At 39.7% G+C, this 13558-nt stretch overlaps 1 protein-coding gene across 14 annotated transcripts in view; it reads left to right on the top strand.

Moving 5' to 3' along the window:
• The window catches only part of PBRM1 (polybromo 1), a 131163-nt gene that overhangs the window by 53967 nt on the left and 63638 nt on the right, over positions 1 to 13558 (top strand). For all 14 annotated transcript variants that reach the window (XM_070390714.1, XM_070390725.1, XM_070390726.1 and 11 more), the window contains 3 exons: positions 29 to 305; positions 3001 to 3106; positions 8440 to 9082. In XM_070390714.1, the coding sequence (XP_070246815.1) occupies positions 29 to 305; positions 3001 to 3106; positions 8440 to 9082 (1026 nt within the window). The remainder of the gene's footprint in view (positions 1 to 28; positions 306 to 3000; positions 3107 to 8439; positions 9083 to 13558) is intronic.

Raw genomic sequence — 13558 nt, 5'->3', positions numbered from 1 at the left:
TCCCCTTTTCTGCCTCCCTTTTCAACAGTAAAAAGAACATAAGAAAGCAGCGAATGAAAATCTTATTCAATGTTGTTCTTGAAGCTCGTGAACCAGGTTCAGGCAGAAGACTTTGTGATCTATTTATGGTTAAACCATCCAAAAAGGACTATCCTGATTATTATAAAATCATTTTGGAGCCAATGGACTTGAAAATAATTGAGCATAACATCCGCAATGACAAATATGCAGGGGAAGAGGGGATGATGGAAGACATGAAGTTGATGTTCCGGAATGCCAGACACTATAATGAGGAGGGCTCCCAGGTAAGGACATATGAGGAATCAGTTTTTTATCAGTGTAGCTAAGACACATTTTCTTTCTTTCTTTTGTCCTTTCTTTCTTTCTCTTTAAAATATATTTTTACTTATTTCAGAGAGAAAGGGAGAGGGAGAGAGAGATAGAAACATCAATGATGAGAGAGAATCTAATCAGCTGTCTCCTACATGCCCCACACTGGCAATCCAGCCCACAATCCGGGCATATGCCCTTGACTGGAATCAAACCCGGGACCCTTCAATCCAGCGGTCGCCAACCGGTGGTCCACAGACCACTGGTGGCTCATGAGGTCCGAAAGGTTGGCAACCGCTGCTTCAGTCCACAGGCCAACGCTCTATCCACTGAGCCAAACCAGCTAGGGTGACACATTTTCTTTTGCACTCATAAAATAATGGATTTTTAGAGACCAGGCCTAACTTAGGTTATTCTTCTCAGTGACTAGCTTAATACTTTGTCTTTCTTAATTATTTAAAATGGGAGGCAGGGCATTATAAAAGTTCATACTCTGTAATCTAACAGCCTAGATTTGAATTCTGCTCTGCCAGTCCCTGTGTAACTAACATCTTTTCTAAACCTCTTATCTTTTCTCATCTGTCAGTTGGGGATAATAGTAGTACATGCATTAGGGTTGTTGCAGGATTTATATGAGATAGTGTATACAGAGCATGTAGCACTGTGTCTGCTGTTCAAATAAGCACTCAAAGCCAATGGCATTAAAATCTTTCATTATTATTATCATTACTATCCTCAGTAGCCATACTTTTTCAAGGATAGTTCATTAAATGTTATGATTATGTAAGAATGAGAATAGTCCTATTAATGCACCTATAAATGATTGATTTTGTTATGAAATTTCTTGATTTTCAGTTTTTTATCAGTGTAGTTAACATATATTCTTCTCTCTTTGATATTTTTTCTACTTTACGTCCTTATGTACTTTATTTTTATTTTTTTATATATATTTTTTTTATTTCAGAGAGGAAAGGAGAGAGACAGATAGAAACATCAGTGATGAGAGAGAATCATTGATTGGCTGCCTCCTGCACAGAGCCTGCAACCTGGGCATGTGACCTGACCAGGAATTGAACTGTGACCTCCTGGTTCATAGGTCAACAAGCCATGCCAGCTGGGCTACTTTCATTTTTTTATTGAGGTATTAGTAACATTGTATTAGTTTCAGGTATGCAGCATAGTGATTTGATATTTATATGTATTGCAAAATGATCATCATAATAAATCTAACAGTTATCACTATGCAATACAACATTATTAACTTTATTTACCATGCTGTGCATCACATCCCCAGGACTTACTTATTTAATACCTGGAAGTTTGTAACTGTTGACCCATTTTGCCCACCCTCACCTCTGGCAACCATCAATCTGTTTTTGTATCTATGAGTTTGTTTTGTTTGTTCGTTTATTTTGTTTTCTAGATTCCACATATAAGTGAAATTATACAGTATTTGTCTTTCTCTGTCTGACTTATTTCACTTAGTATAATGCCCTCAAAGCCTATCCATGATGTCACAAATGGCAAGAATAGTATTCCTCTGTGTGTGTGTGTGTGTGTACACCACATTTTCTTTATCCATTTATCCATAGATATACACTTAGGTTGTTTCTATTTCTTGCCTATTGTAAATAATGCTGTAGTTAACATGGATGGGGTACAGATATCTTTTTTAACTTCTTTTATCTACTTTAAATCTCCCAGAAATAAATAAACATTTTCAAATCATTTTTTTGTTTTTTCTGCTTTTACATTTGAATATAAAATAAAGTAGGATGCTTGTGAGCAAAGAAATGGTACTTGGTTATAAGGGTTTACACTATCCTCAGTACCAATGGCTAATGTGCCATGTCTGCCACTGATAGAGAAAAAAACTACCCTTAAGAATAGCCAAGGAAAATGTCACATTCCCTAAGTCCCTCTGCTCTGGCAGCAGATAGGGAGGACAGAGCCTCTCTGTAGAGGTAGTGGGGGGCCATTAGGGATGTGACCTTGTTCTCGGCTACATATACTACCCTTCAGTCAATCATTCTTCAGAGAGCACTTAAGCAGTGATTGTTGCTTTTCACAGATCAGATTCCAGACTGTGAACTCAGACTGATGCTAAATCCCATTTAACCTGGGATTTGGTTTGAGATATTCCGTTCAACTATTAGATATTTTTAATTTTTAATTTTCATTGAGCTAAGTCTGCTACTTTGAGGGTCCAGTGAAAAAGATTTATGAAGGAACAAACATACGTAAATATGTTTTAAAACTTCTGTAGTCACTTGCAATGATTCTAGTATAGTAGTTCTCAAACGTTAGCATGCATGTGTGCACATTAAAATCACCTGGAAAGCTTAACACGTTAAGCGCCAAGCCTGTTTGGTCTTTGGTCTTCCTTTCTGTTTAGCCCACGATATCCGATTTCACCAATATGCTGGATTCACCAGTGACTGACGAGTCCAGGTGGAAAGTATAGTGTCAGTCACCGGTGTTAACATGTTAACAAATCAATTAAAGCCTAAGCCCACTGCACAGAGATGTGATTTGATGGTGATCTCAAGCTTTATTTCTTTAGTTCCAAACTATTCTAACCTGTATTTTTAAAACTTCTTTATGGATATGTATTCTACTTTATTAGTAAGTATTTTAGAAAATAATTGTAAATATATTTATGGAATATAGGTGTACAACGATGCGCACATCCTGGAAAAGTTACTCAAAGATAAAAGAAAAGAGCTGGGACCACTGCCTGATGATGATGACATGGCTTCTCCCAAACTCAAGCTAAGTAAGGCAACCTCACAGTTTGTTATTCCATTTAGTCTATCAAGGATAGATTACTGATTTGCTGAAAAATCCTATACAATAAAGCAGGGGTCCTCAAACTATGGCCCGCGGGCCACATGCAAATACAAATATTGTATTTGTTCCCGTTTTGTTTTTTTACTTCAAAATAAGATATGTGCAGTGTGCACAGGAATTTGTTCATAGTTTTTTTTTTAAACTATAGTCCAGTCCTCCAATGGTCTGAGGGACAGTGAACTGGCCCCCTGTTTTAAAAGTTTGAGGACCCCTGTAATAAAGCATGGGTATGCAAATTGACCGTCACTCTGCCACAAAGATGGTGGCGCCCACAGCGGAGGCGGGATTTCTGTAACACAAGATGGCTGCACCCACAGCGGAGGCTGAGTTCCTGTAACGAGCCTTAACGAACAATCAGCAGGGACCTGAGGTTGTGTCCCCCCACCCCCATGGGGCTTGACAGGAGACCAGGCCACGCCCCCCACCTGGAAGGGCTTGACAGGGGACCTCAGGCTGTGCCCCCTGCCCCGATGCCATGCTAGGGAACCTTAGGTCACACCCCCGGCCCAGGACCAGGCTGGGGGACCACAGGCCATGCCCCCCACCCAGCGGGGCTTGACGGGAGACCTCAAGGTGTGCCTCCCACCCCAGTGTTGGGCCGGGGGACCTCAGGCTGTGCCCCCACCCTGGCACCAGGCCGGGGACCTCAGCCTGTGCCTCCGACCCCAGCACCAGGCTGAGGGACCTCAGACCGTGCCCCCTGCCCAGTGGGGCTTGACGGGGGACCTCAGGCCATGCCCCCTACATGGCGGGGCTTGACGGGACCTCAAGGTGCACCCCCCACACCAGTGCTGGGCTGGGGGACCTCAGGCTGCTCCTTTCACCCCGGGCCAGGGAACCTCAGGCCGTGCCCCCCACCCAGCAGGGCTTGACAGGGGACCTAAGGCTGTGCCCCTTTCCCAGTGGGGCTTGACAGGTGACCTCAGGCCACGCCCCCTGCATGGTGAGGCTTGACAAGGCATCTCAGGCCACATCCCCCACCTGGTGGGGCTTGATGGGGTACCTCATGGCTCTCCCCCCCTTCCCCGGCTCAGGCTGGGGGACCTCAGGCCGTGCCCCCCACCTCGGCACTGGGCCAGGGGACCTGAGGCTGTGTCCCCTGCCCGGCAGGCCTTGACAAGGGTGGGACAGGCCGGGTCTGGATCTAGCCCAATCGGGGGGCGGGGGCTGGTCGGGTCTGGGTCTCACTCGATTTTGAGGCACACATGGGTGGGCGGGGACTTGACTCTAGTCCCGTGGTGCAGTCCAGACTCTGACAGGAGGAAGATTTTCATATACATTTTACTAATTTTCTTTCATCTCTGACACTTCTATTATAGAGAAAGGGCAAATAGCAATATTAAAATATTTCCTCTAATTAATCCCCTTTTAATGTGCACGAATTTCATGCATCGGGCCACTAGTACTTAATAAATGGTGAATGCATTTGAACTTGCACTCCAGCATAGAGTTTCTTTCTTCCTCTCAAGCATTCACTTCCATATTTTAAGTTGTTAAACTGTGGAAAGCATTTGGGAATAGAATATGTCAGTGGTGTTTACTTTCTTGAATGTGGTAGATATTTTGTAAATGTTAGTCAGAATAGGTATTTTTTTTCTATAAATGATGCCTGAAAGAGTGTAGTGGCAAATTTTGGTTTTTGTATGTTTGCTGATTACTAGAATTAAAAATGAATCCCAGCAACTTCTACTAAACAGAATTTGAGAGGGTAGGGATGTCCAGTCACTGTACTATAAGTTAACTTAGCTGTCTTGAATGTGGTGTGTGGATGGTACTAAAAACTTTGAAGGAAAAGAATAACTCAAATAATTACTACCATTGGGCTAAGCAAGACATTTCTGCTTTATTAAAACTTATAATTAATGAAGTAAATACCAAAAAATGATAGTGGTATTGTCATATTTTTTTAGAGCCATATTTGCTGAATAGGGAAATATTCTACTTTTTAAATGAAATGACTGTACACTGAATTTTACAATCGCTTTGGTGATGATTTTTTTCTGGTTAAGTTATTTGTCTTTTCATGGAATTGTAAAAACACAAAAAAGGTTTGCAGAAATGAAATACTTTTTTCTACTTTTTAGGGACACAGTGTCTTTTAAAACTAGAACTGGCCCCGACCAGGTAGCTCAGCTGATTAGAACATTGACTCGATACACCAAGGTTGCAGATTTGATCCCCAGTCAGGGCACATAGAGAATCAACCAATGAATGCATAAATAAATGAAACAAATCCAGGTTTCTCTCTCTTTCTCTCTTTCTCTCTCTCTCTCTCTCTCTCTCTCTCTCTCTCTCTCTCTCTCTTTCTCTCTCTCTCCTCCTTTCCTCCTTCCCTCTCTCTTCCCCCATTCCCTCCCTCTCTCTAAAATCAACAAGTAAAAAAATGAAAAAAAACTACAAATAATTCTATAAGTTGAGTTAGGACACTAAAATTTGATCAACCAATAAATAGATAATTTAACAGTGGCTAAATATATAAAAATACATGTGTTTCTTTAACTTTGGGGAAGGGAGATTTTAACATGTTACCTTTTCATTTCTCTATATTATATTACGAAAAATTTCAAACATAAACAAATATAAAGAATGGTATAATGAAATTCTGTATGCTATACCTGTTGCTCAGCATTATCAAGATTGTATTGCCCAGCTGGCATGGCTCAGTGATTGAGCATTGATCTGAGAATCAGGTGGTCATGGTTTGATTCCCAGTCTGGACAAATGCCCAGATTGCAGGCTTGATCCCCAGTGTGGGGCTTGCAGGAGACAGCCAATCAGTGATTCCCTCTCATCATTGATGTTTCTATCTCTTTCCCCCTCCCCTCCTCTCTGAAATCAATAAAAACATTTTTTTTTAAAAGATTGTATTATACTTATTTCCTATATTCCTCTTTGGTTCTAACTAATTTAAAAGAAAATCCAATCATGTCATTTAATTTCTACATAGTTTAGTAGACATCTCTGAAATATACAGATACAGCTGACCCTTAAACAACTTGGGGATTTAAGGGTATGTGCCTAAAATTCCCATGTAACTTACGTGAGCCCTCATATGCAGATTCCCATCCCAGGATAAAAAATACTGTTTTTAACATATTTATATAAATACGTTTCCCGCATACAGTGTGTTAATACAGGGTTAATTGAATCTGTGGATTCGAAACCCTACAGATACAGGAGGCTCACTATATGTTTATTGAAAAAAGTTCATCTGTAATGGATCCTCAAAGTTCAAATTAGCGTTCAAGGGTCAAGTCATTATCACATCTAGCAAAATTATCAGTTTCTTTTTTAAAAAATATTTTTTATTGATTTTAGAGAGAGAAGGGAGAGGGAGAGAGAGATAGAAACATTGATGGGCTATCTCCTAGGGATCGAGCCCACAACCTGGACTTGTGCCCAAACTGGGAAATGAATCTGTGACCTCTTGGTGTGTAGGAAGGCACTCAGCCAACTGAGCCACACCAGCCAGGAAAAGTATCAGCTTCTTAGTATCTGGGTCTCATTTAATGACCTATCAAATTTTATTAGTTGTCTCACAAATGTATTTTTACAGTTGGTTTCTTCAGGTCAGGATATAGCATTGGCAAATATGTTCTCCCATGCAGTGGGCTTTCTTGTTCCTTAAACTTCTGCACAGCAAAAGAAACCATCAACAAAACACACATTGCATTTTAATGGTGCTTCTTTTAATTTGTAAATTCCCCTCCACCTCTCTTTTTATTTTTTCCTTCACAGTTGTTGAAAAACGTAGGTTTGTACTATAGTTTCCCACAGTCTGGGTTTTGCTAATCGCATTCCTTTGCCATGCTCTTTTGGCCTTTGTATTTCCTATAATTGGAGCCAGAGATTTGATCAAATTTATATTTGATCCTCATCCCCTCCCTTTGTCACAAAGTCCAACTTCAGAGGTGATATATTATCTTCCATCAGGTGGCATATGATATCTGGTTGTTTCTCTCCATTATGTTAACAGCTACTGATGCTCAGCTATTGATTCATTAAAGAGATGTAAAAGTAGTGATAATTTTATGTTAACATTTCTTACACACTAGCTGGAATACGTACATAGAGAAATTTTTCCTCATTCAATATTGGATTGCCTGGTGGTACGGTTTTTGGTTGTTTTTGTTTTTTGAAAGGATAAAAGCTAGATTTTCCTCCCTTCCCCTTTTATTTACCAGTTTTCAGAATACTGCATTGGTTTACTGACATCTCCAACATTTACCTGGTTATTTGTTTGCTAGAGGCCCAGTGCACGAAATTTGTGCATTCGGGTAGGGGGGGTCCCTCAGCCCAGCCTGCACCATCTCACAGTCTGGGAGACCTCGGGGGATGTCTCACTGATGGCTTAGGCCCGCTCCCTGTCCTAAGCCATCAGTCAGATATCCTTAGCACTGCCACAGAAGCATGAGAGGCTCCTGCCACTGCCGCTGCACTCACCAGCCATGAGCCCGGCTTCTGGCTGAGCGGCACTCCCGCTGTGGGAGCACACTGACCAAGGGGCAGCTCCTACATTGAACACCTGCCCCCTGGTGGTCAGTGTGCGTCATAGCAACCAGTCATTCTGCCATTCAGTCGATTTGCATATTAGCCTTTTATTATGTAGGATTTTTATGTATCATTAAGAACTACTAGATTTAAACATATTGCTGAATTTTAACCCATTTAGTTATTGTCCTTATTGATGCTCATGTTGTCCCAGGCTGGCTGCTATGTTCTTTTGACATGGCCATGGTAAGAAGTCAAAACTATATAGGGATATACTATACTGCTACTGGGTTGGTCATTGTCTCTAGGATTTTCATTGGACAAATGTAGGAAAGGGGTGTGTGTGTGTGTTTTATATTTAAAGATGAAATACATCTTTTTAAGTTCATACTATTACTCTCAATTGAGATATAAAGCTATAAGGTTTTTATTTAGTGTCCTGTTTTAACATCTATCTCTTTTTCACTCATGATAAAACTCTCAGTTCTTAAGGATTCCACTAGTGATGGAATTAGAATGCCACATAACTACTCATTTTCTTTGTTCTCCCATATTCACATAACAGTATTTACCCTCCAACCAAAAACATGATTATTGAAACAGTATAAATTTTTCCCAGTTCTTTCTTTGCAATAGAATATATTTCACTAGAGATACGCTAATTACTATGTTTTACAAATCACTTGGAATAGTCCCTTTCTACCAACTCTGTACAAATTTAGGTTCATTTATTTCATTTTATCCATTTAACATTAACTCTTTTTTCAGGTAGGAAGAGTGGTGTTTCTCCTAAAAAATCAAAATACATGACACCAATGCAGCAGAAACTAAATGAAGTATATGAAGCTGTAAAGAACTATACTGATAAGAGGGGTCGCCGCCTCAGTGCCATATTTCTGAGACTTCCCTCCAGATCTGAGCTGCCTGACTACTACCTGACCATTAAAAAGCCAATGGACATGGAAAAAATTCGAAGTCATATGATGGCCAACAAATACCAAGATATAGACTCCATGGTTGAGGACTTTGTTATGATGTTTAACAATGCCTGTACATACAATGAGCCTGAGTCTTTGATCTACAAAGATGCCCTTGTCCTACACAAAGTCCTGCTTGAAACTCGGAGAGACCTGGAGGGAGATGAGGACTCTCATGTTCCAAATGTTACCTTGCTGATTCAAGAACTTATCCACAATCTTTTTGTGTCAGTCATGAGTCACCAGGATGATGAGGGAAGATGCTACAGTGACTCCTTAGCAGAAATTCCTGCTGTGGATCCCAGCTTTCCAAACAAACCTCCTCTTACTTTTGACATAATTAGGAAGAATGTTGAAAATAATCGCTACCGGCGGCTTGATTTATTTCAAGAGCATATGTTTGAAGTATTAGAAAGGGCAAGAAGGATGAATCGGTATGTTTTCAAAACCACTTCTTCTTTTTTTTAATATATATATATATAAACTGTGATATTTATTGTAAAACAGAAGAATTTTGCTTTGATGTACTGTTTCAGCTTAGGTGCATGATTACAGTTGGTGGACTGCTATTTTGAATTCTAATTAGCCAGAACTTCTAGAGAGAGAGCATCTAGATTAGGACTGATGAGAAGAAGGAATAAGACAAAATTAGAGATCTGTTGAAAAGCAAAACTTAAAATACAGCCTTTCACAAATTTTTAAGAGAGAGAGAGTGGAAGGAAGGGGGAGAGACAGAGAGAAACATCAATGTGAGAGAGAGACATCGATTGGTTGCTTTCTGCATGCACCCTGACCAGGGTCGGGAATCGAACCTGCAACCAAGGTACATGTTTTGTTTTTTTTTTTCCCCCCCCGCCCTTGACAAACCCCTGCCCTCCCTTACCCCCCAGTGTCTTATGTCCATTAGTTATGCTTATATGGATGCATACAAGTCCTTCGGTTGATCTCTTGCTCCCCTCCCTCCTGTCCCCCACCCCTCCCTGGCCTTCCCACTGCACTTTGACAATCAGTTTGAGGCAGCTCTGCCTCTGTATCTATTATTGTTCAAAAGTTTATAATGGTCTTTATTATCCATGAATGAGTGAGATCATGTGGTATTTTTCCTTCATTGACTGGCATGTTTCACTTAGCATAATGCTCTCCAGTTCCATACATGCTGTTGCAAATGGTAAGAGTTCCTTCTTTTTTATAGCAGCATAGTATTCCATCGTGTAGATGTACCACAGTTTTCTAATCCATTCATCTACTGATGGGCACTTAGGCTGTTTCCAGATCTTAGCTATGGTGAATTGTGCTGCTATGAACATAGGGGTGCATATATCCTTTCTGATTGGTGTTTCTGGTTTCTTGGGATATATTCCTAGAAGTGGGATCACAGGGTCAAATGGGAGTTCCATTTCCAATTTTTTGAGGAAACTCCATACTGTTCTCCACAGTGGCTGCACCAGTCTGCATTCCCACCAGCAGTGCACAAGTGTTCCTTTTTCTCCACATCCTCTCCAGCACTTGTCATTTGTTGATTTGTTGATGATGGCCATTCTGACAGGTGTGAGATGGTACCTCATTGTTGTTTTGATTTGCATCTCTCGGATGATTAGTGACTTTGAGCATGTTTTCATATGTCTCTTGGCTTTCTGAATGTCCTCTTTTGAAAAGTGTCTATTTAGATCCTTTGCCCATTTTTTTATTGGATTGTTTAACTTCTTTTTGTTAAGTTGTATGAGTTCCCTATAAATTTTGGAGATAAGGCCCTTATCAGATATGACGTTGGCAAATACGTTTTCCCACGAAGTGGGTTTTCTTGTTGTTTTGTTGATGGTTTCTTTTGCTGTGCAGAAGCTTTTTATTTTGATGTAGTCCCATTTGTTCATTTTCTCTTTAGTTTCAACTGCCCTAGGAGCTGTATCAGTGAAGAAATTGCTTTGGCATATGTCTGAGATTTTGTTGCCTTTGTATTCTTCTAGAATTTTTATGGTTTCCTGTCGTACATTTAAGTTCTTTATCCATTTTGAGTTTATTCTTGTGTATGGTGTAAGTTGGTGGTCTAGTTTCATTTTCTTGCATATATCTGTCCAATTTTCCCAACACCATTTATTGAAGAGACTATCTTGGCTCCATTGTATGTTCATGCCTCCTTTGTCAAAAATTAATTGAGCATATTGGTTCGGGCTAATTTCTGGACTCTATATTCTAGTCCACTGATCTATATGTCTGTTCTTGTGTCAGTACCAGGCAGTTTTAAGAACAGTGGCTTTGTAATACAGCTTGATATCTGGCATTGAGATCCCACCTACTTTGTTTTTTCTCAGGATCGCTGCAGCTATTCGGGGTCTTTTTTTATTCCAGATGAATTTTTGGAGAGTTCGTTCTAGATCTTTGAAGAAGGCCATTGGTATTTTAATGGGAAGTGCGTTGAATTTATAGATTGCTTTGGGTAGTATGGACATTTTAATGATGTTGATTCTGCCAATCCAAGAACATGGTATGTTCTTCCATCTCTTTATGTCTTCCTCTATCTCTTTTTTCAACGTCCTGTAGTTTTCTGAGTAGAGGTCTTTTACCTCTTTAGTTAAGTTTATTCCAAGGTATCTTAATTTTTTTGGTGCGATGGTAAATGGGATTGTTTTTATAATCTCTCTTTCTGAAAGTTCACTATTGGTGTATAGAAATGCCTTGGATTTCTTGGGGTTAATTTTGTATCCTGCTACATTGCCAAATTCATGTATTAAGTCTAGTAGTTTTTTGATGGAGTCTCTAGGGTTTTGTATGTATAATATCATGTCGTCTGCAAATAAGGACAATTTTACTTCCTCTTTTCCAATTTGGATGCCTTTTATTTCTTCTTCTTGTCTAATTGCAATGGCTAATACTTCCAGGACTATGTTGAACAGGAGTGGTGAGAGTGGGCATCCCTGTCTTGTTCCTGTTCTTAGGGGAAATGGTGTTAGTTTTTGTCCATTGAGTATGATGTTGGCTGTGGGCCTGTCATATATGGCTCTTATTATGTTGAGGTATGATCCTTCTATTCCCACCTTGCTGAGAGTTTTTATCAAAAATGGGTGTTGGATTTTGTCGAATGCTTTTTCTGCATCAATTGATATATGACCATGTGGTTTTTTCTTTCAATTTGTTTATGTGATGTGTCACGTTTATTGATTTACGGATGTTGTACCATCCTTGCATCCCTGGGATAAATCCTACTTGGTCATGGTGTATGATCCTTCTGATGTACTGCTGGATCCGATTTGCTAAGATTTTGTTGAGGATTTTGCCATCTATGTTCATGAGGGATATTGGCCTGTAATTCTCTTTCATTGTGTTGTCTTTACCTGGTTTTGGTATTAGGGTGATGCTAGCTTCATAGAATGTGTTTGGAAGTGTTCCATCCTCTTGAACTTTTTGTAGTAATCTGAGGAGGATAGGCTTTAGTTCTTCCTTGAAAGTTTGGTAAAACTCCCCTGAGAAGCCGTCTGGTCCTGGGCTTTTGTTTGCTGGAAGCTTTTTGATAACTGCTTCAATTTCTTCCATAGTTATTGGCCTATTGAGATTTTTAGATTCTTCCTGATTGAGTTTTGGAATGTTGTATTTTTCTAGGAATTTGTCCATTTCCTCCAGGTTGTCTAGTTTGTTGGAGTAGAGCTGTCCATAGTATTGTTTAACAATCATTTGTATTTCTGTGGGGTCTGTTGTTATTTCGCCTCTATCATTTCTGATTTGGTTTATTTGGGACCTCTCTCTTTTTGCTTCTTGGTGAGCCTGGCTAGGGGTTTGTCAATCTTGTTTATCCTTTCAAAGAACCAGCTCTTGGTTTCATTGATTTTCTGTATTGTTTTTTTGGTCTCTATTTCATTGATTTCTGCTCTAATCTTTATTATCTCCTTTCTTCTGCTCACTCTGGGGTTTTCTTGTTGCTCTCTTTCTAATTCTTTGAGTTGTAGAGTTAGATGATTAACTACCATTTTTTCTTGTTTTTTGAGATAGGCCTGTAGAGCTATAAACTTCCCTCTCAGGACTGCTTTCATTGTGTCCCAAAGGTTTTGGATTGTTGTGTTTTCATTGTCATTAGTGTCCAGGATGTTTTTAATTTCTTCTTTGATGTCATCGGTAACCCAATCAATATTTAATAACATGCTATTCAGCTTCCAAGTGTTTGAGTATTTTGGGTTGTTTTTATTGTAGTTTATTTCTAACATTATGCCATCGTGGTCTGAGAAGAATGTATATTCCATGGCTTTGGGGTGAAGTGTTCTGAAGATGTCAATTAAGACCATCTGATCTAGTGAGTCATTTAGGATTGCTGTTTCTTTGCTGAGTTTTTGTCTAGCGGATTTATCCAGTGATGTCAGTGGTGTATTAAAGTCCCCTACTATGATTGTATTGTTGTCGATCTCTCCCCTGATACCTTCCAGGAGTTTTCTTATGTATGTGGGTGCTCCTGCATTGGGTGCATATATGTTTATCAGGGTTATATCCTCTTGTTGTATTGATCCCTTTAGTATTATGAAGTGGCCTTCCTTATCTCTGGTTATGGCCTTCACTTTGAGGTCTATTTTGTCGGATATAAGTATTGCTACCCCAGCTTTTTTTTCATTTCCATTTGCCTGAAAGATATTTTTCCATCCCTTCACTTTCAGTCTGTGTGAGTCCCTTCTAATGAGGTGGGTCTCTTGTAGACAGCAAATGTATGGTCATGTTTTTTTATCCATTCAGCCACTCGATGTCTTTTGATTGGACCATTTAGTCCATTTACATTTAAAGTTATTATTGAAAGGTACTTGTTTGTAGCCATTTCTATTTTTTTGTGGCTGCTTTCTTTCTGGGCTTTTTATTTCTTCTTTTTACACCAGTCCCTTTAGCATTTCTTGCATTGCTGGCTTGGTGGTGATGAACTCCCTTAGCCTTTTTTTGTC

This window comes from Myotis yumanensis, unplaced genomic scaffold (genome assembly GCF_028538775.1).
Source record: "Myotis yumanensis isolate MYYU_CA2020_CCGP unplaced genomic scaffold, mMyoYum1.0.hap1 SCAF_14, whole genome shotgun sequence".
NCBI classification, from domain to species: Eukaryota; Metazoa; Chordata; class Mammalia; order Chiroptera; family Vespertilionidae; genus Myotis; species Myotis yumanensis.
The sequence above is the reverse complement of the archived record's forward strand: the minus strand, read 5'-3'. Positions and strand labels throughout refer to the sequence as shown.